The following is a 27,763-nucleotide window of genomic DNA, read 5'->3' as shown; positions in this document are numbered from 1 at the left end:
TACTCCTATATCTATGTATGAAAATTAAAAAAGAAGATGAATGATCAAATTATATTGTCTTGCGCCGCCCATGAATTCAGATTAGAAAAAATGTAACTACTTAATAAATAAGTGATATTTGACATTGAATATTTAATAATTAATAAATAATGCTCCAAATAAAAATAATTATCTTTCATTGTATATATGCTGTTTACAAGCTTGCATTTGCATGCATGCTGTTTGTATCCATATTCGTCGTTAGCTGTCCTTTGCTGGTGTGAACACGCCGCACTTTTTCATTGTCATCTCCGACGTTTCATCCTCGTAGACATCACTTTCTGTCTGTCTGTCTCAAGATTTTGGAATCTTCAATCAGACGACCATCAACCCTCTCTTTTTTCTCACTTCATCGATCATTTCAATCAATATTTCGAAACAAAAACTTCTCTCAGGCCTCAATATTTGGGTACCCACTCCAGGTGTTCGACGAAAAGACCGTGAGAGATGGAGTTTTCACTAAAGCATCACAACAGAGGAAGAAACGTGTACGAGCCATCTGACACCGAAACTGATTGGCCCGACAGTCCCAGGCGCCAGATCAGACAACAACCTGGGATTACGGGATTCGATCATCCTAGGAACAACAAGAGTCCTCTGACCAGGATGCCATCATCAACCATGCTTCAAATGGACCCTCCATTTCCAGGTCCTGCTCGAAGAAAATCGAGCAGGTCTCCCTATAAACCTCGCGTAGACGGTGGTAGTAATGTTTGTCTGTTTTCGCAATCCGAACGGAGGATTATTAGTCCTGATAACAACAGAGAAAATTTAAGTCCCTTTTCGATATCCGAACGCAGGAGATTTATCTCTCCGTATAGGCAGAATAATAATCACGATTCGAGTAAACCAATTGATGCATTCAATAATAGTAGCAAGAGGGGAGCATCTGCTCCTCGAGCAAGACGGAGAGAAAGAGGGCAACCAATCGATCGTTTCCCCTCGGTAGGTGAAATGAATGAAATGGTTGCGAATGCTCAGATTTCTCGAGTATTGAGTGGGCATGTTCAGAACTTTGATAGCACCGACTCCATTTCTCCTGGAGACATTTTCTTTTCGAGGGAATATCCTGGATTTCAGAATGCTGTCTCGACGAAAAATACAAGGGTGGACCCCACTAGATTTGTCAACAGAAATCCTGGTTCCAATCATCGAAACTCTAGCTTTGCTGAGAGCAGACAGAGTAGGGTGAGTAACTCGAGCGGTAAAACGAGTGATAGTACGAAAAAGTTCATTGAGAATAGAAGGAAAAGCCAGGGCGACGCGTGGTTTTCTTGTCTCAAGAAAGGGTCTTGTAAGACATCGCATCATAAATCATCGGAAAAAGAACGGACTTTCGATGAAGCTTCGTTTATCGAGAAGGCAATTGTGGTTGAGAGCTTACGTCCATTTTGGGCTGATAAACATCAGCCTGCTTCGTTGATCGGGTTCACTTGCCACAAGCAAGAAGCTCTGTTTCTTCAAGAACTTGTAAGTTGTTCTGTACTGTTCAAGCTAATGATAATTTAAATGATAACTTAGAAAGAAGCTATTATTGTTAATTCCTGTTATTTATTTCTTGATTTTGCTTTGTTATTAGGCAACCAGTGAAATATTTCCGCACATTTTGCTGAAAGGACCTCATGGTTCAGGTAAGAAGGCACTGACAATGGCTCTTCTACGTGAAATATACGGGGATCCCGTTTGGAATGTACGTGTTTTATTCGATTTTGCATAACTCTATAAAATATAATTGAATCAGTAGCTGAATTTACCGACTATTCCTTTATTTTTTGCAGATATCTCACAGTTTACGATATTTTCATATTCTGGTATGTCTATTCTCCCCGTTTTATGTGTATGAACAATCTGCAATTCAATTGGCATCAATCTACAAACATCATTGTTGAATCTAAATAGATGAACTTAAGCAGTTCCATTTTTAAATTTTATGGTCTTGTATTTCCGATAACGTAATTGAATGACATAAATGCATTTTCCAATACAAGACTCGCTATTGCTTAATAAATATCAACAGGAATCGAAGCCCACACAAGTTGTTGTTCCTGTAACTTCAAGCCCTCACCATGTGGAACTCAACGTTCACTCGGAGCCCAAAGCAGCATTTGCATTAACAGCTTTAGTGAAGCAAATAAGGAGAGATTACGCAGTCGCCCCTGAAATCAGCACTGTCAATACAAAATCAGATTATAAAGGTCAACTTCCATAATCATATAAATCGTTTTATCATGCTCCGTTCCAAATTTTTTTTTTCTGTATTTCTAATTTAGTAACAAATTTTGTGGTTAATTACAGTATTGGTTCTCTATGATGTCGATAAAGCCACAGAGAATGTGCAGCACCTAATAAAATGGATAATGGATGGGTACTCGGATTCTTGTAAACTCGTTCTTTGCTGTGAAGATGATTCAGATGTACTTGAATCGGTTAAGAACCGCTGCAAAGTTGTTACGGTTGAAGCTCCTGCTACTCATGAAGTAGGTTCCCGGATTAGTAATTTCTCGTTTATCTCCAAATTCTCATTTTTTTTTTCATTCAACCCAGGTGATGGAAGTTCTTAATCAGATTGCTAAAAAAGAAGGTTTTGAATTATCAACGAGGTTCGCTGCTAATATTGCGAATAAATCAAAGCAAAACTTGAGGAGAGCAATCATGGCTCTTGAAGCCTGCAAAGCTCACAAGTAAATTATTATTTTATTATTATTTTTTTCATTTTAATGGCTCGTTATGTTGTTGACGACTTACTTAGCTATAATCCATTGCCAGCTATCCTTTTGCCGACGACCAACCTATTCCACTAGGATGGGAAGAGGCACTTGTTGAACTTGCAGCAGATATTTTAGCTGATCCATTGCCAAAGCGGTAATAAATTCCGATAATTTTTTATTTTATTTCTGCAAGTATTAGTTAAACATATACAATTGGTGTCACATAGTTACCTAATATCATACACAATTTCGTACTTTCATTCTTTATTATTGTTTCTTCAGTCATTTTTTAATGGACTAGTTATATAAGATCAAGCACAAAGAGAATCGATCAGTGCTCACGTCTCTCTCACTTTTGCTGTTGTATGCACACAAGAAACCAAGAAGGATAACTTTATGCAATCCTCTAGTCTATAATGTAAAGATGACGATGAATATTTTTTACGTTTTATCTTATCCATGCTGAATATTCTTTGCTTGCACTTTATCGGTGTTTCTAAAAGCTGTAGATTCGGGCAGGAATTAGACTTTGGAAACACAATTCATCTTAAAATAAGGAAATGTTGAATTGATCGGAAGTTCTTTAAATTCCATTCTGATTAACGGAAAATCATTTAAGGGTAATTTTGCTTCAACTAGAAGTTTAACTGTTATAACACAGCCTGAGAACACTTGTGAACTGTTTCATACAAATCCCGATTTGTCATAAACTTTTCTGACAGTGGATATTCATGCTCCGATTTTGTTCATGGTCAGAATGTTCATCATCAGAGGGAAGATTCAAAAACTTCTTTCGGACTTCATGCACCCTAAACTAATTCTATTGGTAATGATTTGAATTAAAAGTATTGTCATTTGTATTACCTGTGTGCGTGCCTATATCGTGTGTAGCATAACTAACGGTAGTTGTGCAGAAACTTGTTGAACAATTCCTCAAGGGAATAGAAGCCAGTCTGAAAAGGGAACTGTACTATTGGTATGCTTACTATGTAAGTTTCATCCTTCACTACCTATTCAATTTAATTACACCAAAACATAAATATGAAAAAGAAAAAAAAAAAAGATGAGTTAATTAATCAATTGTTTTGTGCAGGATAAGAGACTCCCAACTGGAACAAGCGCCTTACTAAAGCTCGAAGGTAATGTATATTCAATCTTGATCGACTAATCGAACACTTGATAATTAATTAAAGTAATATCTTAACCTTCAATTGAACACTTGATGTATGTTTGCAGAATTTGTGGTGAAGTTTATGAGCATATATAGGAAGAGTTCGTCCAATCGGCAGTTATCATAGTGTAGAATATGGTCCAAAGGAACATTCTCGGATTTTAAAAAAGGAAAAGAAACAGTAACAACAATACATGAGAAGACAAAACAATATGGGATTCTTGTAATAAAGTCACCTTTTTTATGACCTTTATTTATTCCAGACAATAATCTTTATTCTGTGGAACTTGTAAAGAATCCATCCTTTTTATCCATCTTTGGCTTCATTTTTTTTAGAGGAATTCAAATCATGTTACAAATATTTATTTTGGATAATGTGATTAATATCCAACGACTGAGGTTGACCATAGACCAAACATTTTGCCAGGAAAAGTGCCACGTCACTTTTACACACTCCCGAGTCCACGTACAATATTCTAATTCTTGCCCATGATCTCTCACACAGAGACACGCACTGAAAGTCTTCATAACACCAATTGACAGAGCTTGTTTCAGTTGTCACATTATTCCTCTCTCACTCTAACTCAATCATCTTCTCTCTGAAGAAAATTAGTTGATAGAACAAAATGTCTGCAAAAAAAATGGGAAGCTCTCATGCTGCTGCACTCAACGAAAGGATTCTGTCTTCTATGTCACGAAGATCCGTTGCTGCTCATCCATGGCATGACTTAGAAATCGGTACTCACACTTCTTTATAAGCTTAACTTAAAGATTCCCCTTTATTACATGCAAATACTGTAAGATTGGTCTAATTTCGATCATCGTTTTTTTTTTTTTTCATTTTCTCGGACTTAATTATATATGTTCGTGTTTCGATGTTGGATGTTATGTATATGCAGGGCCAGGGGCACCACTAATATTCAACTGTGTAAGTGGTTCTTCCTCTATCTTCTACACATGATGAAATGTATGTGTGTGTATATATATATATATATAAGTATTTTTAACAGCACGTACGTTGATTACGAGCAACTTTAATTTGCAGGTGGTCGAGATAGGAAAAGGTAGCAAAGTGAAATACGAGCTCGACAAAACCAGTGGTCTTATCAAAGTACTGTATTGCAATTCTTTCTACTCTTTGTGAATGCTCTTGGACACTTTTAGTCTTGTAATCAATCAATAATACTTTTAGAGAATAATTAAGTACTAATTGGTGAATGTTTATGTTCTATATTATATTCATCTTAAATAAAATGAATTAAATAATCATATAATTTCTTTTACTGCAGGTGGATAGAATTCTGTACTCATCAGTTGTATATCCGCACAACTATGGTTTCATTCCTCGTACCCTCTGCGAAGACAATGATCCCATGGATGTTCTCATCCTCATGCAGGTTTTTTTTTTTTTTTATTACATTCTAACTTAATTAGCTAAATTACTTTTGTCTGCTATATATCTGAAATTCAATATGAAATTATTAGTGTTGCTAAATATTAAGTGATTGGATATATATGAAAATCGAGCATAGGAGCCGGTTCTTCCTGGCAGTTACCTTCGTGCGCGTGCCATTGGATTGATGCCAATGATAGATCAGGTAAACAATTCTTTGTTACAAACAACAATTAATAATTAATACGAGGATGCATGTTATTTGAAATAATGTTCTTAAATATTAATCTTAATGCTGATCTGGAAATAGCAAAAACTTAATTTTATTTATTAATTCAACAGGGAGAAAAGGATGACAAGATAATAGCAGTTTGCGCCGATGACCCGGAGTTTCGCCACTATAAGGACATAAAAGATCTACCACCACACCGCCTTGCTGAAATTCGCCGCTTCTTTGAAGACTGTATATACATTCCAACAATATTATTTAAATTAAAAATTAAATATAATTGATTATTAATTACACCAATCCTTCACTAATTAATTAATTTGTATTGAAATATATATATTATGTAGACAAAAAGAACGAGAACAAGTCAGTTGAAGTTGAAGAATTCCTGCCTGCTGAATCAGCAACAGATGCTATCAACTACTCCATGTCAGTCATTCCTTATTATCTATTTAAGCTTCATCTTTAATTTGCTCATTAATTAATTAATTATAATTCACAAAAACACACACATCCATGTTGGTATGTGTAGACTGTAGACTATGAATGTTTGTATACATATATATATGTGCAGGGATCTTTACGCTTCGTACATTGTGGAGAGCTTGAGGCAGTGACTCTATAAACATTCACTCATCAGTCCAACATTTTCGAGATAACTCAATAAATGTATAACGACCCCGTTTTTCGTCGTTGTCTTCAATTTATATGTTTGTTGTGTCTTTATAACATCGTCCTTTGTGAATTGTGATGTACTATTATTATTATATGTCATTATGTGTTTACACAAGTCTGTATTCATGTATCGAACTTGTTGTAATTTTAATTTAAAGTAATAAATCGAAGCTCCTTAAATCCTGCAATTTATTCTTTTATGATCAGAGACGTACGATGAACTCTTAAAATCATATATAAAGTATAAATTCAACCTAATTTATATAACCAATAAATGTATATTATAATTATAGAGTAATATATTGAACGCACATTTAAACTATTTAATTAGGTGATCTTGAAAATTGTCCCTTTAATTTCTTATGTGGTATTCTATTATTTCCAAATATTGGGGAGATGTGGTAAAATTTTCTTATATGTTTATATAATACAAATGTTAATCAAGAAAAAAAAAATAGTTAATTATTTGATAACCACCTATAAATATAATTTGGTACTACATGCCATAGTATGGTATGTAAATTGTTTACTTTTATTTCTAAGAAAAGAATAAAGGAAAAAAGAAAAGTTATAATTGAAAATTGAATCGAACTACTCGATATTTCATTTCAGATCAATATTAAACTTATTCATTTCACATCATTCACATCGATAAAATATTAACTTCGACATTGATAATATGTAAAATAAACCATTTTTTTTTTTTTTTACTTAAGTTAAGTTATTTGAGCTCGATTCATATTCTATTTGATTAAAATTCGTTCAAACTCACTAAATTGGATAAAATCAAGCTCAAACATAATTTTTAATTTTTTTTTTTTTTTTTAAATAAACTCGAACAATTATAATTTACGAGTCCCATTTTAGTCGATTTGTTTACGGTGGGTTATATATTAGAAAGTGGCGAGTAACTCGGTGGGTGAACTCAACTGGGTCCATTTTACAATCGGTTCTTCACTCTCTATTTTCCCCCAAATCGAATTTAAGACTTTCCAATTTCCTCTGCAAATTCCCAATCCGACAGCCGATAGACCCATTTCCGAGGAAGAGGAAGAAGAAGATGGTTTTAGGGAGATCAATCTGCACCGTCGGTTTCTGGATCAGGGAAACCGGCCAAGCCCTCGATCGCCTCGGCTGCCGCCTCCAGGGAAATTACCTTTTCCAAGAACAGCGTAATTATCCGATCATCTTTTTTGCTTTTTCTGCTGCCTACATTTCATTATTTCGTTATTTATATTTCGGGGTTTTGTTTTTAGATTCGGGTTTTGAATTCATGAAAGTAGGCCAGCGTAATGGTTAAAATGCGTGGTTTGTAAGTGTTCAGTCTTACCAGACCTAAATTTGAAGTATGTGGATGTAGAGGTCTACCCTTGCAATTTTGTTCAATTGATGTGATTTTATGCAATATGAAGTGCACCGGAGCTGTTGCATTTTCTCTCTCACCCATTAGATTGTTTCCGCATGGCAGAGATAGATACAAGGGTGCCTTATTTTGATTGTAATTTCTGAAATTTGTGAGTTCTGAAGAGAATGATATAGTAATTTATCATCCTAACCAAGCTATTTACAATTAATTAGTGATTTCTATGAAAATTTCTCTAGGTTAAGTGGTCCTTTAGTTAGATTTATAATGCTTGTAACTCTACAAAAGCAAGAATCTTTATTTGGGAGAAAATATATTGACCCGTCAAATATATATCATTTGAACTGCCAAATAACTTGGGTCTTTAGCATGTTTTTCTTGTCACAGAGATCTACAATGAGGATGTTAAGCAGATACCACTCAGTTTTTTCGTGTGACCCTTGGGCGTTAGGCATATCCAGAATATGGTGTGATACAAAAAAACCAGTTTATTTCCTTTTCTTTTCCCGAGGATTCTTTTACTGTTTTTAGTGATATGACTTGGTAGAGACTACTGAATCTCTCTTTATATTTTCCCTCAGTTATGGATAATTGCATATGTTATATATCTTTTGCTTTTGTGGTAAATCTTTTTCATAAGTTTTCTGGATATTTTTTACTTATAATTTTTTTACACCAGTGTCAAGGCATAGGACACTAATGAACTTATTCGACAAAGCCCCTTTTGTTCAAAAGGATGTCTTTGTGGCCCCTAGTGCGTCCATCATTGGCGATGTTCATGTTGGAAGTAATTCCTCCATCTGGTATGGATGCGTTGTAAGAGGTACGTCGTTCATTGAATTAAATGCAGCTGTTGTTTCTTGTGTTTTACTGGACTTTGATTGGTATAAAATCATAGATGATTAACTTCCACCAATTACTTGCTCCTGGTAATTATAATTTTATGGTGTGCCATGATTCCTTAATTCAAGATTGCCTTCTATTAGCAAATTAGAATGCGAATAAGCTTGCCGTTTCGATGTGAAAACAGAGATCAATAGTTGACTAAATGATGTAGGATTGTATTTTGAAGTCAAGTTGAACAGGAAAGCAAGTACGTGCCCTTAAAAGTGGTCGAGAGAGCAATTTAAGCGACGGCTTCTCTTTGTTCCATCAATCTGATGTGTTACTGCTATGAGATATACTTTTTGCTCCTTTTATTACTGCTTTCTTTTTCACTTAGGTTGCTTTTCGAATACTTTGTTTGGATAAAGGATTTGAACCAAGAAACTAAGAAGTGTGATCTGAACATGTTTTGGTTGTTTCAGCATTATCTCTGCATGTTTCTTCATGGTACTTGGGCGTTATATGCTTGCATTTTTGTTTAAAAAGGTTATGTTTTTGTGCAGGTGATGTTAACAATGTCAGTATCGGAAGTGGAACCAATATACAAGACAATTCTCTTGTTCATGTAGCCAAATCTAATCTATATGGGAAGGTCTTGCCTACACTTATCGGCGACAATGTTACTGTAGGTTAGTAACATTAAACAACTTTGTTCATGAATATCCGGTCCTGCTTAGTAATTTCTATATCCTAACGGATAATTCACACATTGGACTGGACAGGTCATAGTGCTATCTTGCATGGATGCACTGTAGAAGATGAGGCATTTGTTGGTATGGGTGCAACTTTGCTCGATGGGGTGGTCGTTGAGAAACATGCAATGGTTGCTGCTGGAGCTCTTGTCAGACAGAATACAAGAATACCCTCTGGGGAGGTTTGTTAGATTTATGGCCGACCTATCAATTATTCAATCCTACACTTTACGATCTTTTCATGTTGGCTCTAAATTCGGTAACGAGAGTGCAAAAGAAACCTGATTTTCTATTTTATATTGCTTAATGGGTGATGTTCTGAATATCAGATATGGGGAGGAAATCCAGCGAAATTCCTGAGGAAGCTAACAGACGATGAAATTGCGTTCATAGCTCAATCAGCCATCAATTATTCAAAGCTAGCACAAGCACATGCCGCTGAGAATGCTAAGGAACTCGAAAAGATAGAGTTTGAAAAGGTACTCCACAAGAAACTTCATCAGGATGCAGAGTACGATTTAACGTTGGCGGTTGTTCGTGAGGCAACACCAGAGCTTATCAAAGCACCAAGCGCTTCCTAATATGCAACGTATTCAAACTTATTTTTTGTCGTGTTTTTCCCGTGGATTCTTAGATAAATCCGTGAGTTTCAGTTTCAATAAGTTCTGGGGTCAGGCAAGTTCGAAGGATCAATCCTGGTAAACATTATTGTTTCTATGCGTAGCGTTTCCATCTCTGGTTATTGAAATGCTATAACGTCTACTTATTTGTTTTCGTCGATTTCTGTTTCTACTTAAATGGATGCTTTTTCATTTGTTCTCTATGGGAAGTTTCATGAAAGCTGTATTTTATATGGCAAATAAAACAATCCAGATTAACTTAGGCCAAAATTAAAGCCGTGTAGATTTGCTAAGCGTTTTAACAAAAAAATGTGCACGGTTTAAAGACTGGTGCAACCAAATTTGTGCACTAAATAAGTGCGTAATCTAGGGAAGAGAGAGCCATCATTGTACTTTATAATGCTTCCGCCACTCCAATTACCGACTCTCTTCATATCCTCACTTTTCATTCCCCTGTCCGACTCAGATAGATATTCTTTTTATTGTAAATTCTCTACATATTTACGCAGTTAGTTCTTCCGACATCGGTTTAGGTTTTTTAAAAACTGCCATAAAAGATACAGAAAAATGAAAAAGGTCTAACTATAAAGCAATTCCAAATTTAGTAGTTGACATTATTTATTATACTGATAGAAGTAATATTACAGTGGAGCATACAAAAAAACATTCATGTTTTCATGCCTCCAGCACACCATGAGATTGAAATACAGAACAATACAGTTGAAAACAAAACAATACAGCTGAAAACAAATCAAAACATAACAATCTTCTCCATCTTCTAGATTCCGCCATTAGTGTGGTCTTATGCAATGCCCGAAAGCAGACCATTCTCTTGTCCGAAGGCATGTTTGTCCTTTGAAGTTGGAACTAGCTCCGTTTCTTGTCCGTTGGCATGTTTTTCCTCTGATTTTTCTTGACCATGTAGGTGTTTTTCCAGGGACTGGAAAAGAATTTCCTTCTCTTCTCCATTAGTATGGATTTGAGATGAATACGTGTCTGAAATTAGGCCATTCTGTTGTTTTTCCATTGAAGCTGGAAGTAACTCTTTTTCTCGAGTATCAGACTGTTTTTCCAGGGGATTCAAAGCGTATTCCTTCTCGTCTCCATTGATGTGGATTTGAGTTGAATACGGAAGCAATCCCTTCTCTCTGCAAGTCTCGATGGCTTCTCTAAACATGTCCTCCAACGTGTACTTGAACGAAAACCCCATTTCTGTCAACTTCTTCGACGAGAAACGCACCACTGGTATGTTCTTGTCAATCCCTTCGAATCTGTCCATGTCAAAACATTACGTTTTAGGGTTTGTCCAAATCGGACACACACATACGTATATATGTAAAATGAACATATATAGAGAGAGGCTCACTCAGTTGGGATATGATATTCAGGCCAGTTGTCTCTGATCATATTGGCTACATCGTAAATAGTGGCATCATGTGATGAGCAAACATATCTTCCTTGTGCTGCGGGATTCTCGAACAAGAATATGTGAGCCTCACATAGATCATCCACATGCACAAACTGCCCTTGCTTTATAATAGAGTAATGAGGTTCATTCCCTAGTTCATATTTCAAGCAAAGTGTTAGTCAGAAATCGACCCCCCCCCCCCCCCCCCCCCCCCCCCCCCCCCCCCCCCCCCCCGAATGTAACTCTTTAAGTAAGAGATTAGATGTAAGAAAAGAACCGGTAATAGGGGAAAGTGCAGTGATTAGGCTAGGTGGCATAGTAGGCATGATGAATGGACCGACAACCACAGGTGGTATAATGCTGATGAAGTTAATGTTACTCTCTTTAGCTGCTTCCATTGCTTCTTTCTCAGCCAAAATCTTGGACACAAAGTACATCTGCAGGTGAAGAAACCAAACATTTTAATGATGTTAGAGAAATAGTCTGATTTAGAAGGTAGTGAGAGAGAGAGAGAGAGAGAGAGAGAGAGAGAGAGAGAGAGAGAGAGAGAGAGAGAGAGAGAAACTAACCCATCCAGTCATTTTAGTGGAGAGGATGAAATCCAGGTCACTCCAATTGGTCTCATCGTAGACAGGTTTCTGGTGTGGTTCGACGTTTAAAGTCCCGGCTGAGTTTGTGAATATCAATTTCTTCACTGTTTTGGCTTTGGCACATGATTCTATGATGCTCATCATTCCCTCTATTGTTGGCTTTATCACTTCATTCTGCCATTAAACACAATTTGATCGACCGTTTATTCTACACATATATACCAATATCGATGTGTGTGTTTTTGTGCGTAACGTGCAGTGTATTAAAAACAAAAAAGAAAAAAATAAAACCTCGGGATCTTCGGATTCGAAATCCATAGGAGTGGCCATGTGAAACACACATTGACAACCTCGGACTGCTTCATCGTAGCTTCCTTTTATGTTCATATCAGCCTTCCACAGTGTCATATTTGTGTCTGCTTTTGGCAATTCTACCAAGTGTTTCACTTTGCTCATGTTTTCTACATATTTTCACACCACAAAGTTCATTAGAAAAAAAATGTTAATGTTATTGGAAATCAATTAAATTAGTTAGTTGTGTAAGAAGAAAATTAAGTTAAATTAATTATACCGGGATCTCGAACAGTGGCACGGACAATATAGCCACGTTCGAGGAGCCTCATGACAATCCACGAGCCGATGAAGCCTGCCGCTCCGGTGACACATACTGTGGTGGCTGGAGGTGTTGCCACGGTGGTTGTTTCTTCACACATATTTTTTTTTTTGAAATATAGTTTTAGACCAATCAGATATTCTTTTCTTTCCAAGATTTACTAAACAAAATAGGAAAATGTTGTGATTTAATAGGGAATTCTAAGTTTCCAACAGGTGGTTGTACGACACGTGTGACTCACCATTCAGTTTTAGGAAAGTTGTTTGTTGGTAGGAAATTAGTTTTTAGCAAAACTCACAAAGACAAGTTTACATGTAAAATAAACTCAGTTAAACTTTTATAAATTAGTGGCAAAATTCTGTTATTTAGCGAAATATTAAATTATCGAATTAATAAAATCAGTAGGTTTTTTCCAAGTTGCGATCAGAAGAAACTATTATCGAGATTCTACTGTTTTACTGTTTCACTAATAATCGGTTCAAGTGGCATTGCAATCACAATGACAAATTAACGATTATCATATTTTAGAGTAGTATTTAAATTATTACTAATATTTGAAAAATATTTATAATAAATGTCACTATAAATTTGATGATCAATACATTATAAGTTATAACTAATAACTAGAAAACCTATTTATTGTATGAAGTCACTCTTGAAAGTTAGGTAAGCTTTGCACCCAACAAGTCAACAAAAGAAAACCTCACAATCTCCTTTTGCTACTTTTAAACTTTAGTAAACAAGTGAAGTAAAGACTAAATAAAGAAATCATTATTACAAAATTAGTTTATTACAACCTCAACAAATCACAAACAAACTAACCCAATTGCAATTTCTACTCCACTAATACAATTAGTTCACCAACCCCATCATATCTTTCTTAATTTCTTCCCTAAACTCAATCCAACAATTGCAATAAACAACTTTCTTGATCAAATGTTTAGAGCTTTGAGCAGCAGAAGAAGCCGGCGAGGGTACGAGCAATTAGGCGGTGGTGATGAGGCGGCAGCCGAAGCTCCGGTGGTGGCTGAGCTGAGTAGAGCCAAAAGCCTCAGCTATTCCAAGAAGAAGAATATAACTTGCAGTACTCATGCATCTGATCAACAACAACAAATAAAAAAGGCAAGTAAAGTTCATCCGTTCTTCAGTCTTTTCGAGACGACGACGAAACGAAAGAAGAAGGGAACTGCGGCAAAGCCAGAATTCTCGAGGTACTTGGAGTATGTTAAGGAGGGTGGATTATGGGACATGAAATCAGACAAGCCTGTTATTTACTACAATTAATTAAGGTTGTCCATTATTGTATGCAATATAGTAACTCAAAGGGTGTTCTTGATTATTAATCCTTTATAATTAATCTACACTTGTGTTCAATTTCTTGTTCCAATTTTTATCTATACACATTGACATACCATTTTATACATTTGGAATGTATTAAATAATATATATTTTTTTTAATTTATAAAATACTATTTAAAATAAATTAAAGGAATTTTAGCATGGGAGGACTGACTCAATTCTTTACAATAATAGCTAGCCCATAAATTCAAACAAATTATTTATGATACAGTCAAAGGCCATATTTTAAATGATAATAATAAAACATATATATTGAAACAAATTAAATTATACTTCTCCAATACAATCAAAAGCCATATGATATTACAATACCCCAAAAAGCCATAAAACAAATTATGCTAATTCAATTTTGTCTTATTTTTTTTTTATTTTTTGGGGAAATTGAATTATTTTCAAAAATTAAAAATTATTTTTTTCTTAATTAAAATGAAATTAGAAGAATGGGGGTGGGGGATGTGAAGACCAAAGAGGGAGACGCAAAAAAATCGCAGAAAAAGAAAGAAAATATCCAATAAACAGAGAAATAAAAGACTGTGTGTTGTGTTTGTTGTATCTATATCTCTTAATAACAACCTCTCTCTCTCTCTCTCTCTTCTTTCTTACTTTTTGGGGGCAGATTATAGAGAGAGAGAGAGAGAGAAAAATGATCTCAGTCATGGATCGGAATTCTTCATTGAAGAAGCTGCACCTGTATTTTCAATGAAGCTTTTTCTTCATTTCTCCACGGTTATTCTTCTCTTGTTTGCTTTCTAATCCTCCGATCGAGGGTTTCTTCCCTTTTCCCTTCCTTCGGTTAGTTTTATTTCCTTTTTTCTAGATTCTTTTGCCCAATCGTCTGGATGAACAGATCATTTTGACGAGTTAGATTTTTTTTTTGTGTGCACGTGTTGAAATTGTTCGTTCACTGTCGATTTCATCTATGTTTGACGAATATATACCCTCTGGATTTCGAATCACCCTTCTCTTGGTGTTTGTTTGTGATGCTATTTTATGGTCCCTTGAATTTGAAAATATGTCAGCTCTAGGTTTCCAGGAGAAATGATTATTAATATACAAAATCGTGTTATAGGACAATGAATTTTCTTATTGTTGCTTGTTTTCTCCACAATATTTTCAGTTTACTGTATTATTGGTTTATCTTCAATTCTGGAATCTACCTCTAACCTGCAATATGTCATTTGGATCTTATTTCTGTTAAAAGTTGAGTTTTTTTAGCAATAATTTAGGAAACCCTTTTTTTTTTTTTTTTTTTTTTTTCTCTCTTTTGCTGTTGGAGCCTATTTTGTGAAGTTAATTTTTGTTCTCGAAATGAACACAAAATATTAATTATTGTCTTTAATTGGTATCCGTAGATAGTTTGATGCTGGAGAGTCATGCCGACATTTACAGCTTTAGCTCTGGATAGACTGATAGAACCTGGAACTGCAAAGTCCATGGTACCACCGAGAAATTCCACCGACTCAAAACTCGAGAGGAGACATAGCACTCCTTACTCTACTCAAGATGTGGTAATCGTTGCTTCTGGTTCAAAGGTGGAAAGAGGGGCCAGCATTCCTCCACTCCCGAAGATTGAAAGAGGAGTTAGCGTTCCTCCTAACACGAATCTTGAAAGGGGAGTTAATATTCCTCCTAATCCAAAGCTTGGTTGGAAAAATGGTGCAATAAATACAACTACATCAGTTGCAGATAAGAAGCACCAATGGGCTCAATTCTCACCAGCACTCTATGCCACTCCCATATCCACCCCACTTCCCGATTCCCCGTCTTCATTCCCACCATCGCCTTACGTTATTAATCACAAGCGAAGGGGTCCACGACTCATGAAGAGTTTCTCCGAGGATGATGTTTCGTCTTGGAAACAGGGTACTGATGAGATTAAGGTGGATGGAAATGGGAACTCTGCTGAAAAAGAGATAGTAAGTGTGTCTAAGGATGATAGTTGTGTTCCTACTAGGGTTCTTGATTCGACTATAGATGGTGATATCGAACCATCTGTCACTGGAGATGACAAAGAAAAACATTTGAATGGAGGTTGTAATGGTGAACATGGAAGCAGTGATATGGGAAATGGTCCGTCGGGGCAAAATGGTCTTATCAAGTCTGTTGAATTTAATTTGCAGCAAGATGGTGATGTTGATTATTTTGTCGACCCACAGGATTCAATGAGTGTTAAGAGCATTAGTGAAAGTGAGGGTAATTTTGGAGCAGAACGGACTCTGAATTCTACAACACCAATGGCTGAATTCTATGATGCTTGGGAAGGTGCCTTGTTTTTGCCTTTTGCTTTTCTTTTTCGAGAATAATTTACCTTACTTTCAGTACAGCCGAAATTGAAAGGATTAGACATTCTGTTTTTTGAAGTTATGATGTCGGACATTGCTGTTTATGACTTATTTTCGTTTATGTCTCAGAATTGTCGTCAGAGAATGGACCGCAGCTTCCAATGCCTGATTTTGAAAGTGAATTGCGTGAAATACGATTGACTTTATTGATGGAGATAGAAAAGAGGAAGCAAGCAGAAGAAACCTTAAATAATGTGCGATACCAGTGGCAAAGGATCCGTGAAGAATTATCGCTTGTAGGGTTGACACTCCCTGTAGATCCAACTACTTTACCAGAAGATGGTGCTGATTTTGCAGCAGATGTGTGCCAACAAGTATATCTTGCTCGGTTTGTGTCTAATTCGGTAGGGAGGGGAACTGCAAAGGCTGAGGTCGAGATGGAGATGGAAGCTCAAATAAAGCTGAAGAATGTTGAGATTGCTCGTTTATGGGACAGGCTTCATTATTATGAAGCAGTGAACCGGGAAATGTCTCAGAGAAACCAAGAAGTTGTAGGTAAGTTTTTAAAGCTTTCTCTTTGCAGTGAGCTCACCCTTGAGTTATATTAACTATGCTTTCGCTATACGTTGAACGCAATTATATAGAAATTTTACATGGCAAGACTTGGTTTTTCATAATATCTCTCGTGCAATGAATGAAACACGCATTGGAGGGTTTTCATAATGTCCTCTCCATTCGTCTTGTGCATTTCATATGTTAAATCATTCTACAATTTGTTCTTTTTATAGAATTAACATGATTGATGTTCTGATGTTATGGTGTGCCTCTTGTGTAGAAACGGCAAGGCAACTAAGGCAAAGAAGGAAGAAAATAAGAAAGTGGGTGTGGGGTTCTATTGCTACTGCAGTTACAGTCGGTTCAGCTTACGTAGCATATTCTTACTTCCACACTCCCAACGAAGGATCATCTTCCAAAACCCTACCGCACGCTCATGAAGCTGACCACAAGTCGAACTAGTCAAACTCCAAATCTTATAGCATAGTTGCAGGCTATATATAGCATAGAAAGAAATAACCAAAACAAAACAAGGGGTCGAAATAACCATCTTGTTAATACCAACATTTTTCATTTTTCCTTTTTACTGTTGGTTTTGCTACTGCAGAATATGTATAAATTCAATTAAAACATACTGTAAAAAATGCCAGTATATACTTGTACATGCTTTCTCCATTTGAGATTGTTCGACACCGACATATTAGAGCACGTACCCTGTGTGGTGTGTAGGTCCGTGATATATGGCTTGCGATAAATAAAGTTGTGTTTTTCTTATAATCTAATATTTTGTGATTTCTCTGAAAATCAACATATGAACTTGAAAACATATATTTCTTTATCTTCACAAGAGTTAATTTGTTTTTTTCCTTGATGCATGTCATACGTTCATACTTAGAGTCATAAGTAGTTTTAGAGCACATTAAATCCAAGTTCACAAATATAAAATAACAATCAAATGCCCCTCAAGCAAGAAACTGCAGTTCATAAGAAACATTAAAACAGATGAGATGGACAATAATACAGAAATTAATTCATATGTCTCACAACTAATCAAGAAAGAGAATAATTGCAAAGCAGAAAAGTTCAGTCTCTCCAAAATTAAAATCCCTCTCAAGCCATTATCTTTGCAGACCTTGCATAAAGACTGTCCACAACCTTCTCCATGTTCGAAATAGTCTCCAATGTCGCCGGATAAATCGCATCCGTTTTAGGATCATCGAATATGATCAAGCATCCAGCACCCTGGTCCAAAGTCCCAGCAAACTTCTTATCCAAAATCATCTGAGACAGTTTCTTCTCAACACTCTGACCTGGCAACTCAATCAACTCAGCAATGTGCGCAATCTCAACCCTCGAGAACGGCTCAATCAACCTGCAAAGATTCTGCTCCAACAGAGTATCGTAAAGCGAAGAAAGATGCCTATGCACAATAGGGTCTTCATCGAGCTGTGTCCTGAAATTCTTGAGAGCAACCTCAAATAGTTTGAGCGAACGCTTCGAGTGAGCATCCGCCACGGCTTTCATGGCATCCAATTCCGGCCCTTGATACTGCAGACCAACTTTCGGAGATGATATTATCCCCGCCACGTCATCAGCCTGGCCCACCATAATCTTGCACAGAAGCATGTACTTCAGGCTGTAAATCGCCTGTGGATCTTCTAGGGCGTTGAAAGCTTCGAAAGCTTCAAAGAAGTAACTGTAGCCCGTTTTGTAGTCCTTCTCTTCCGCGTGAAGAATCCCACTCTGTAGATCAATAGTTCCCTGCTGAGCTGGAGGCACGTAGATAGCGTTTGCTGCAGTTCTTGCTGCCGTTAGTGCAGCTTTAGCTTTGGGGAGGTTTCTCAACGAGAAATGGAGTTTGCTCTCGAGCAAGTCGATTTCGACCAATAGGAGCTTATCGTCCAATCTTCGCACCTCCTTGACGAGACCCGAGAGGAGATTTAGTGCTTCAGAATATTCCTTGCTCTCGAGCAGTAGAGCAGCAAGCCTAGCCTCAATTCTCTGACGTAGAAAAGTTCGTTTTTCGTCACGTGTCCATTGGACTATTTCCTTGCAGAGGGAGATTTGCAGATCGGACGTGTTGGGAATTTTAGCAACTGCGTCAACAATACTGCGGACGATTTTGGCGGTTTTTGCCTTTGGGATTAAGGTGAAGAATGGTCGGAGTTTAGTTAGGAGGTTTCGAAGGTCTTCCGATTGGCCTTCTTTCCTGAGAAGATCGGAGAGAGCGGTGATGGCTTGTTCTTTGATGCGTAGGGCATCTGATGAAGATGACGGATTTTCGATAATGGAGTAAAGGATGGAGATAGCTTCAGCTGGAACGTTGGATTCGGTAGCTTGGATAAGGGAATCAGTTGTGGCGGGGTAATTCGATGAAGACATGGTTATGGATTCAGATCTGAATTTCTGCAGATTTTAACAATATATTGGCAATAAATAAAACTGACTGAAAAAATGTAAAACTAAAATAAATTCTTCGAGAATCGATACAATAACAAAAATCAAAGATAAAAGCACAAGAAAAACAGCAGATCATTATATCATCGTTCCCCAAACATTTCCCTCTGTTCTATCGCTATAAAAGTCAATATTAAAGCTGCAGTACGAGCTGATAGTAGCGATTAGTACTTGAAATTTCACATATATATTTCCCTAATTTAGCTATCAACTAGAAATGTTCATCTCATTATTCGTTACTATTAATCGTAATTCATAAAAGGCTGAGAAATCAAAATCATACTCGCGTTTATGCAACTAGGGCAACAGAAATTGAAAAAATTCAACACAGAAAATGAAGAATCCAACATACCATTAAATGAATAAAAAACAATAATAACAAATCGGAAAGGATGAACTGACCGACCAGTAATTCTCAGAGCAAATCCACCGCAGATGCGCAAGAGAGAGAGAGAGAAAAGGGCGAAGGTTCAAGAGATTTTTCACAGAAATGATTTCAAAGTTAAAAAATACTTTTCTTGTTGGGAGGGGCAACTGCCGAAATTGGGCCAAATCTCGGCCCATAATATTTTTAAGAGCCCATTTGGAAATACCAAGAATACCCTCGTTCAAAAACGTCGTCGTATCACTGGTGCCACTGTCCTAAGCGGATAACACATTTTGATTTGGCTATGGAGTATTAGAGTAAAGAGTAAGAGCAGAGCACCCCAGCTAGAACTTCCACACAAGTAATACTAATACACTGCGGCGGCGGCGGCGGAAGAGGAGCTTTTGAATTTACCTGGTAATTTTGGTTGAGAAACAAAAAATGAAGGAATTGACACTGCAGTACAAAATTCCCCTCCCTCCAACCACCACAAAACTAGTACACCACAAAAGAAGAAATCTTCCTCAATTCCAAGCCACGAAATGGAGGAACACCCGAACTTCTGTAAATTACAGCTCTGCCACCGCCGCCACCACTTCTTCTCTCGGAGTTCTGGAACTAGAAGAAGGGAGCAGCGGATATAGCATGAGAAGTAAAGATGCGGGGGAGGAGGAGGAGGACGCCGAAACGTCGTCGTCGTCGACTTTGCTTTCTTTGAGCGTGAAGCCCGACAGAAGCATGGCTATGCTCGACGATTACGAGATGGAAGAAATGGACTTCGGACCCCTCGACCCGAATCACCGGAGCGGGTATGTCGCCGTTGTGGGTCGCCCCAATGTCGGAAAGAGTACTCTCTCCAATCAAATGCTCGGCCAGAAGCTATCAATCGTCACCGACAAACCTCAGACCACCAGACACCGTATTCTCGGTATTTGCTCCGGCACAGACTATCAGGTCTGATTCTCTCTCTCTTTTTGTTTAATGATTTAGTTGCCGATTCATATATAGTTATGGTATGTGTTTGATTAATGTAGATGATACTATACGATACACCGGGAGTTATCGAGAAGAAAATGCACAAATTGGATTCCATGATGATGAAGAATGTCCGAAGTGCTACTGTCAATGCCGACTGTGTAGTCATTGTTGTTGATGCTTGTAGACCACCTCAAAAGGTATATTATATATACACTACCTACGTAAATTTCTTAGAAGCGGTGACGGGGGTCACGGCCCCCCTAACCCTGTTAGAAAAAACTTTTCAAGTTTATGCTTAATATGAAATGGGGTATTATCAGATTGAAGAAGTTTTGGAAGGAGTGGTAGAGATCAAAGATAAGTTACCCACTCTTCTTGTTTTAAATAAACGGGACCTCATCAAACCCGGTGAAATCGCTAAGAAAATCGAGGTATAAATACATTTTCCGAATGTTTTGTGTTGTAGTGAAACTTAATATGATTCTTGGACTTGATTACATATCAAATGCGAATAGGTTTTAGTATCTAAAAATGAAACCGTATTTCGTGCAGTGGTATGAGAAATTTACGGAGGTTGATGAGGTCATACCTGTGAGTGCAAAGTATGGCCAAGGAGTTGATGACATCAAGGACTGGATTTTATCGAAACTTCCTCATGGACCCGCTTATTATCCTAAGGTGTATAATTTATCCTAATATATGTTTTTCAATGAATCTGCTACTAAATAAGGATTGAAACCGAACGATTATGTTAATATGCAGGATATCACTAGTGAGCACCCTGAGAGATTCTTTGTCGCTGAAATTGTGAGAGAAAAAATCTTTATGCAGTACCGGAACGAAGTCCCTTATGCGTGCCAGGTTAATTGTAAACCTACGATTAAATTTGGAAAAAAAAATAATATAAAAATTCTTACATATTTGTTTGCTATGACACGATAGGTTAATGTGGTTAGTTACAAAACTAGACCAAATGCGAAAGACTTCATCCAAGTCGAAATTGTCGTGGAAAAGAACTCGCAGAAGATTATCCTTATCGGAAAGGTAATATTCTTCTTCGATTAGTATTGAATTTGTATGCAGAATTGAGTGAAATTAATCTGTTGTGGATGATTATTATAATCAGGAAGGAAAAGCACTAAAGCTGCTAGCGACAGCAGCTCGATTAGACATAGAAGATTTCTTGCAGAAGAAAGTATTCCTTGAGGTATGTATCATTATATTGTATTATTGCGATCATCCAAGTACTAATGAAGGACAAAAATGTAATTTATGCAAGAACGAGAAAATAATCGAAGGGAACCTATATATAAATATGCAGATAGAAGTGAAGGTGAAAGAGAACTGGCGACAGAACGAAGGGCTGCTCAAGTTTTACGGTTACGGAGGGCAAATTCAAGCTATATGACCGACTTACAATTCCAATTTCGACATCAATTGATATATAGACGAGTTTTATTGCACATTTTGATATGAAAAACTTGGGCAGTAGTTGTGGAACTGCCCAAGTTTTAGCAGAGTGTATTATGATTCCATTTTGTTTGTAGAATATTATTATGCAAATTAAGGATTGGGTCACGCATCACGCCACGTGTCTTGGTTTGAATGGTTAATTACTTCTGAAAACAAATTCTTTACCTTTTTCCATATTTGACCTTACTGCTCTTAGATTAAATGTTAATTGTGACATATGGAGAGATTAATTAATGGAAAGATAATTAATTGGAAGGATAATTTCATCCTCTTATATTGGGCCGAGAAATGGGCCAATTGACTCGGCCCACTAAGGTGGTCCTCTTATACGGATTTTTAAATTTGGTGATTACCAAACATGGTGTTATCACTTAGACCTCTTATTACAAGAAGATTATATACAAAATCATGCTTCGCTTATGCCGATTCCGTCGACATTTTGTTGTCGGAGGAACACAAAGATTCCACGACACAGGAACCCATGCAAATCAACATGCTGGAACTCAACTCACAGCTCAGGAATCTAACAAAATCTGGCGACTTGAAAAGTGCCCGCCACATGTTCGACGCATTGCCTCACAGAGATGAAATCTCTTGGACTACGATGATCTCGGGCTATGTCAATGCCTCTGATTCATCTGAAGCATTGTCTTTATTTTCCAAAATGTGGGTCCTCCCAAGTATCCGAATGGACCCCTTCATACTCAGTCTTGCTCTAAAGGCTTGTGGACTAAATGTGGATGTCAACTGCGGCCAAACACTGCACGGGTATTCCGTGAAAACTGGTCTCATGAACTCCGTTTTTGTTGGGAGTGCGGTTCTTGATATGTACATGAAGAACGGTAGAGTTTTCGAGGGTTGTAGAGTCTTTGATGATATGCCATTGAGGAATGTAGTGTCTTGGACTGCCATTATCACAGGGCTTGTTCGTGCTGGTTTTAACTCACAAGGGTTGTTTTATTTTGCTAATATGTGGAGGGACAATGTCGAGTATGACTCTTATACATTCGCCATTGCATTGAAAGCGTGTGCTGATTTAGAGCTTCTAAATTACGGAAGGGAAATTCACGCTCGGACAATGAAGAAGGGTGTAGATACGACCTCATATGTAGCTAACAGTCTTGCTGCAATGTACAATAAGTGCGGCAAATTAATATACGGTTCGCGAATGTTTCAAAACATGAGCAAACCAGATGTGGTTTCCTGGACATCTATAATAACAACCTATGTTCAGACAGGCCAAGAAAAACTGGGGATCGATTCTTTTAAACGAATGAGAGAGTGCGATGTATGTCCTAACGAGTACACCTGTGCAGCAGTCATTTCGGGCATTGCAAATATGGCAAGGCTCGATTGGGGTCAGCAAATGCACGCTCACGTTTCGCGATTAGGTCTCACGGGTTCATTATCCGTATCAAATTCCCTCATGACAATGTACTCAAAATGTGGACTTTCTAATTCGGCTTCACTAATTTTTCGTGAAATGACCAAAAGAGACGTCATTTCTTGGAGCACAATTATTGCAGGCTATTCTCAAGAGGGTTGTGGAGAGGAGGCTTTCGAACTTCTATCATGGATGAGGAAAGAGGGAACAAAGCCAACTGAATTTGCTCTTTCGAGTGTGCTAAGTGTTTCCGGTAGTATGGCGGTTCTTGATCAAGGTAGACAAATTCATGCTTATGCTTTGACCGTTGGGTTAGATCAAACACCTCTTGTGAGAAGCTCTTTGATAAATATGTACGCGAAATGCGGGAGTATAAAAGAGGCGGAAAAAATATTCTCTGCATCGGAAAATGACGATATAGTTTCTTGGACAGCCATGATTAACGGATATGCAGAGCATGGAGACAGTCAAGAAGCAATTAATTTATTCGAGAAAATTGTCCAAGTGGGCTTAAGGCCGGATTCTATTACATTCATCGGTGTTCTTAGTGCTTGTAGCCATGTTGGACTTCTTGATCTTGGCTTTCACTATTTCGATTCGATGACTAAAGACTACAAAATAAACCCTTGTAAAGAACATTACGGTTGCATGATAGATCTTTTATGTAGGGCCGGAAAATTAAGTGAAGCCGAGAATATGATAAGAACAATGCCTTTTGAAAGAGACGATGTTGTTTGGTCAACTCTATTAAGGGCGAGTAGGGAACAAGGTAACGTTGAATGTGGAAGAGTTGCGGCGGAGCAAATCCTTCGACTGGATCCAAATTGCGCTGGGACCCACATTGCATTGGCGAATATTTATGCTTCGAGTGGGAAATGGAGAGAAGCTGCGGATGTGAGAAAGCTGATGAAATCGAGAGGGGTTATTAAGGAGCCCGGTTGGTCTTGGATAAAGATTAAGGAAAAGGTCTCTGCTTTTGTTTCTGGTGATAAGTCTCATCCACAGTGTGAGGAAATATACAGTCTTTTGGAGCTGATTGCTTCCAAAGAAGAACTCGTTTTTCAAGAACTTGCTTCGATCCTGCATGTTGCAGAAACATAAAACGACGATTGTAGATACGCGTAGAGTAGCCCCATGATGAAAAACGAGCGGCCGTGGCCCCCAACCACTTCTGAAAAAAACGTGGTAATTTTTTTTAATTTATTTTTGTATGTGTTTTATTTGGCTTTTTGGGATAAAATATTGGCTCTTAAATCTTAAATCTTACCTTGTGATCTTGTAATAAATGGGATACAATAGGCTACTTTTGCATTGTCTTGTAAAAGAAGAAATACATTAGGATCAGTTTTTCATTAGCCTGATAAAAGTTTCGAGCACTAAACGAGCTTCCGAATGAGAGAAAACAGAGTAAAACCACCGGAAAGCTAAATAAAACAAAATTCACAGCTGAACAAGGAATCATCATGAATTTCATTCATAATACTAATCTTAATGGAATCAAGGTCCTGTTAATCAAAGATTCAAGGAATATAATTCCTACCAAATAAAAATAAATAGAAATAAAAACACTAAACCGGCAGTCATCTTTGCTCGATAATCCATGTCTTGTAAACATGGTGAATAAATGCCAAACAAAATCCAACTCCACCCAAAACAACAATAATTCGAACCCACAATGATGTTACAAACAAATTTAGTACAAAAGTATACCATAACCAGACCCAAAAACCCGAGATCACCGATCCTAGAGCAGCTCCCACTACAATCTGACTAACTGTATGAAATTGCTGAGAAACCCTAAGCCATGCCTGCATAATTCGATTTTTTTTTAATGTCTGTTACTTATAAATCAAAGTATGAAAAAAGTTTCAATATAGCCGTTGCACACTTACGAGATAAGAGGCGAGTATGAAGAAAATTCCGCCTACGGTGGCTGTAATTACATTCACACCGAATGACTCCACCACTGCATAGAAAAGAAGTACATATAGCTCGCATAAATAAGTAACAATCCACAACGACATACGAATATACATATACATATATCTAAATGGTTTTAGAAAAGACTTACTCGAGAGATTGAGAAATGTTAGTGTATAAAAGATGGATTGGGCATGAGACGAAGGCATTCCTGGATCTGATCTTGATGTAGAAAATGGCCTTTCTTGATTTAATATTCTCTTAAGTGCAATTGATACTACAGTATTTATAACGGAACCCGTAGTAGCCCATAACGCTTCCGCATCGTGCCTCCATACGATTATCAAACCAAATAGTGCAGCTAATAGCCATTTACTCTGATTCATTGTAATAATAATAATAAACCAGTGAAAATCATAACAAGCTTCGTAAAAGCAATCAAACGGTGTATCGAGAGAACTTCCACTTGTAAACGAATAGAGTCAAGACATTACGCATGATTTTTCGCAAGATTTGAACTTGATACGGTTAACATCGGAGTTGAGCTAGAACGAGCTTTAATCAAGCCGAACACAAAATCAAGTTCGAGTAACTTAATTTCTTAATTAACGCCAATTTCAAGATCCCCCTTTTATAGTATGATTCTTCTATTGTTTTGAAGTGTTCATATTTCTTTTACTACAAATAAATCATTTGACACTATATTTCTTTTACAGTAAAGCAATACATATACATATATCTATATAGAGCATAGAAATTTAACAAAGTAAAAACTAAAATTTAACCAACCAAATTATTGAGAGTAGCTTCAATCCCAGCAGCTTCAAAAGTCAACGATTCCTCCATGGAAGCTTCTTGCTCAAAAGCTCGAACCCCCTCATCACTCGTAGTTGCGCGAACCCACTTAAAACCCTTCATTCTATTTTGATTTCTTCTACTGTGGGCCCAAGAAACAGATTTATTACAACTGAATTCGCTCCAAAAATCCAATCTTTGGGCGAAAAGTGTAGTCTTTTTGTAAAGCTTTCTTGATTGAGAAGCTGTAAATGGTGTAGTGATAATGGGCCTGATAGAAATGGCGGACATTTTCTTCGGCTGTGCTCTCTTTCTATTGGTGGAGCTGTACTACTACCACCAGAAGAATCGGAGGAGCATTCATTACCAAGAAAATTGAAAAAATTGATTTGTAAATTTTTAAATCTGGCTAGTTTTCAAGGGAAACGTCCAGATGTCTGCCTGGCTTTTTTAGTAATTTACAAAATTTTATAAATATATAAAAAAAAAAAAAAAAAAAAAAAAAAAAAAAAAAAAATTGGAGACCAATATGCTTTCTTCTGATTGGTGGATATGAGAGATTAGAAAAATACAAGAAGGGTATCTGAATTGGTGCTTTCACTTTTGGAAAATGCCAAGATCCTTACTTTTAATACATATATATATGTCAATTAGTTATTAAGAAAATAATAATAATAATTAAAAAAAGATTATGTAATTTCATTAGCAATAATGGTATCGGAATTTTGGTTGCAATAAAAGCTTTTCTGCTCGTTTGTTTTACCGTCGAGGCCCGAGGGTGCCCTGAGCTGTAAGTTTACCGTCGAAGTTCACTAACTATATATAGTTAAAAATTCGCTACCGATTTTTAAGCTACTTCAGTTTCTGGTTGTCATAATTCATTAATATAGCAAATTTTGAAAGTTCATTGTCACTTTCACAAGTTCACAATGAATGTTTTATATCTTTAGGAAGAATTACACTTTTAGTCCCTCATGTTTCATCTGATTCCACTTTTGGTCCCCATTATTTAAAAGTAAATAAAATATACATCAAAAGTTCAAATCTAAGCACATTTGCTCTCCCCTCCGTCACGTGTCCGTTTACATCTAATGGAAAACACTATTTTGGGGCTATATATTTCGTTATTTGCAACAATTATAAAAAAGATAAATTGGAGTTTCTTTTTTTTATTATTATTATTATTATACTGAATATTATTAAAAAATAATTATAAATAGTACTTTAAATTTCTAATTATTTTCTAGTCGTAAAAAAAATTTAAACTCTAATTTTAGCCTCGAAATAGTGTTTTATATGAGATGCGATCGAGCATGTGACGGGGGGACCAAATGTGTTTTCAAATTGAACTTTTAAGGTATGCTTTGTTCACTTAAAAAACAAGTGAGTGGCCAAAACTGCAATTAGGTGAAACCTGATGGGTGAAAAATGTAATTTTCTCCCGAGGATTAATAAATTATAAATCCATCTTTTGTTGACAAACCCAAGCCCATACCAAGTACTCGGGCCGGTTAGAAGGCCCATGAGACAACACGAATTGAAATTATTCATTACTTCTTTCAAAGTATTGAACTTTGTCACGATAAATATTTAATTTATTTGACTTTCCTCTAAATAAATAAATAAATAAAATACTAAAATTGGAATCCTATCAACAAGATTCTTATTTCTTATATAGATTATTGATAACACACCATCATCATACAAGATTCGATTCTTCCGCAGCATTTTTTTCAGAAAAGTTTCATCAAATAATTTTAACAAAAAAGCTTTTCTTCTTGTCACTGCATTGTTCTCCAAAGCCTGA

General features: G+C 36.8%; 10 protein-coding genes across 13 annotated transcripts; 7 read left to right on the top strand and 3 right to left on the bottom strand.

Moving 5' to 3' along the window:
- The first annotated feature begins 86 nt into the window (after positions 1-86).
- On the top strand, positions 87-4,334 carry LOC105965291 (replication factor C subunit 3). Its single transcript, XM_012989825.2, has 11 exons — positions 87-1,509; positions 1,619-1,729; positions 1,818-1,850; positions 2,057-2,234; positions 2,335-2,516; positions 2,584-2,720; positions 2,806-2,901; positions 3,504-3,573; positions 3,662-3,736; positions 3,841-3,886; positions 3,984-4,334. The coding sequence occupies exons 1-11, from the start codon at positions 487-489 to the stop codon at positions 4,043-4,045; spliced, it is 2,013 nt and encodes a 670-aa protein (XP_012845279.2). The 5' UTR covers positions 87-486; the 3' UTR covers positions 4,046-4,334.
- LOC105965288 (soluble inorganic pyrophosphatase 4) lies at positions 4,319-6,403 on the top strand. The gene is made up of 8 exons (XM_012989823.2): positions 4,319-4,656; positions 4,818-4,846; positions 4,964-5,029; positions 5,208-5,315; positions 5,451-5,516; positions 5,654-5,774; positions 5,888-5,969; positions 6,115-6,403. Exons 1-8 carry the CDS (start codon positions 4,545-4,547, stop codon positions 6,155-6,157), a joined length of 627 nt encoding a protein of 208 aa, XP_012845277.2. The 5' UTR covers positions 4,319-4,544; the 3' UTR covers positions 6,158-6,403.
- A 733-nt stretch (positions 6,404-7,136) lies between these two features.
- On the top strand, positions 7,137-9,995 carry LOC105965287 (gamma carbonic anhydrase 3). The gene is made up of 5 exons (XM_012989822.2): positions 7,137-7,387; positions 8,258-8,401; positions 8,967-9,092; positions 9,186-9,337; positions 9,485-9,995. The coding sequence occupies exons 1-5, from the start codon at positions 7,276-7,278 to the stop codon at positions 9,734-9,736; spliced, it is 786 nt and encodes a 261-aa protein (XP_012845276.2). The 5' UTR covers positions 7,137-7,275; the 3' UTR covers positions 9,737-9,995.
- Positions 9,996-10,368: 373 nt separating this feature from the next.
- Positions 10,369-12,575, bottom strand: LOC105965285 (dihydroflavonol 4-reductase). The gene is made up of 6 exons (XM_088822591.1): positions 12,345-12,575; positions 12,065-12,234; positions 11,753-11,947; positions 11,461-11,620; positions 11,142-11,334; positions 10,369-11,046 (listed from the first exon to the last, which is right to left on the bottom strand). The coding sequence occupies exons 1-6, from the start codon at positions 12,484-12,486 to the stop codon at positions 10,578-10,580; spliced, it is 1,329 nt and encodes a 442-aa protein (XP_088678717.1). The 5' UTR covers positions 12,487-12,575; the 3' UTR covers positions 10,369-10,577.
- Positions 12,576-13,086: 511 nt separating this feature from the next.
- LOC105965290 (uncharacterized) lies at positions 13,087-13,760 on the top strand. The gene has a single exon (XM_012989824.2). It carries the CDS (start codon positions 13,323-13,325, stop codon positions 13,668-13,670), a length of 348 nt encoding a protein of 115 aa, XP_012845278.2. The 5' UTR covers positions 13,087-13,322; the 3' UTR covers positions 13,671-13,760.
- Positions 13,761-14,014: 254 nt separating this feature from the next.
- Positions 14,015-17,257, top strand: LOC105965282 (bacteriophage N4 adsorption B protein). Of its 3 annotated transcripts, none has more exons than XM_012989817.2 (4): positions 14,015-14,537; positions 15,098-16,007; positions 16,157-16,582; positions 16,863-17,257. In XM_012989817.2, exons 2-4 carry the CDS (start codon positions 15,119-15,121, stop codon positions 17,042-17,044), a joined length of 1,497 nt encoding a protein of 498 aa, XP_012845271.2. In that variant the 5' UTR covers positions 14,015-14,537; positions 15,098-15,118; the 3' UTR covers positions 17,045-17,257. The 3 variants fall into 3 exon arrangements, with proteins under 3 accessions (XP_012845271.2, XP_088678715.1, XP_088678714.1); XM_088822589.1 differs by having other exon boundaries at positions 14,210-14,537; positions 16,157-16,645; positions 16,740-17,257; XM_088822588.1 differs by having other exon boundaries at positions 14,273-14,537; positions 15,102-16,007.
- A 232-nt stretch (positions 17,258-17,489) lies between these two features.
- Positions 17,490-19,589, bottom strand: ATS9 (non-ATPase subunit 9). Of its 2 annotated transcripts, none has more exons than XM_088822590.1 (2): positions 19,446-19,589; positions 17,490-18,988 (listed from the first exon to the last, which is right to left on the bottom strand). In XM_088822590.1, the coding sequence occupies exon 2, from the start codon at positions 18,962-18,964 to the stop codon at positions 17,693-17,695; it is 1,272 nt and encodes a 423-aa protein (XP_088678716.1). In that variant the 5' UTR covers positions 18,965-18,988; positions 19,446-19,589; the 3' UTR covers positions 17,490-17,692. The 2 variants fall into 2 exon arrangements, with proteins under 2 accessions (XP_088678716.1, XP_012845272.2); XM_012989818.2 differs by having other exon boundaries at positions 19,442-19,583.
- Positions 19,590-19,691: 102 nt separating this feature from the next.
- LOC105965284 (GTP-binding protein Era-like protein) lies at positions 19,692-21,969 on the top strand. Its single transcript, XM_012989819.2, has 8 exons — positions 19,692-20,360; positions 20,441-20,581; positions 20,705-20,815; positions 20,937-21,062; positions 21,147-21,245; positions 21,327-21,428; positions 21,511-21,591; positions 21,706-21,969. Exons 1-8 carry the CDS (start codon positions 19,848-19,850, stop codon positions 21,790-21,792), a joined length of 1,260 nt encoding a protein of 419 aa, XP_012845273.2. The 5' UTR covers positions 19,692-19,847; the 3' UTR covers positions 21,793-21,969.
- A 104-nt stretch (positions 21,970-22,073) lies between these two features.
- On the top strand, positions 22,074-24,607 carry LOC105965281 (putative pentatricopeptide repeat-containing protein At3g47840). The gene has a single exon (XM_012989816.2). It carries the CDS (start codon positions 22,216-22,218, stop codon positions 24,340-24,342), a length of 2,127 nt encoding a protein of 708 aa, XP_012845270.2. The 5' UTR covers positions 22,074-22,215; the 3' UTR covers positions 24,343-24,607.
- Positions 24,608-24,688: 81 nt separating this feature from the next.
- LPPEPSILON2 (Phosphatidic acid phosphatase (PAP2) family protein) lies at positions 24,689-26,473 on the bottom strand. The gene is made up of 4 exons (XM_012989821.2): positions 25,951-26,473; positions 25,313-25,538; positions 25,134-25,207; positions 24,689-25,049 (listed from the first exon to the last, which is right to left on the bottom strand). Exons 1-4 carry the CDS (start codon positions 26,245-26,247, stop codon positions 24,822-24,824), a joined length of 825 nt encoding a protein of 274 aa, XP_012845275.2. The 5' UTR covers positions 26,248-26,473; the 3' UTR covers positions 24,689-24,821.
- Positions 26,474-27,763: the final 1,290 nt, after the last annotated feature.

Source organism: Erythranthe guttata, chromosome 8 (assembly GCF_056151865.1).
Source record: "Erythranthe guttata isolate IM_541 chromosome 8, IM_541, whole genome shotgun sequence".
Taxonomy (NCBI): Eukaryota; Viridiplantae; Streptophyta; class Magnoliopsida; order Lamiales; family Phrymaceae; genus Erythranthe; species Erythranthe guttata.
This window is presented reverse-complemented; position numbering and strand designations above follow the sequence as displayed.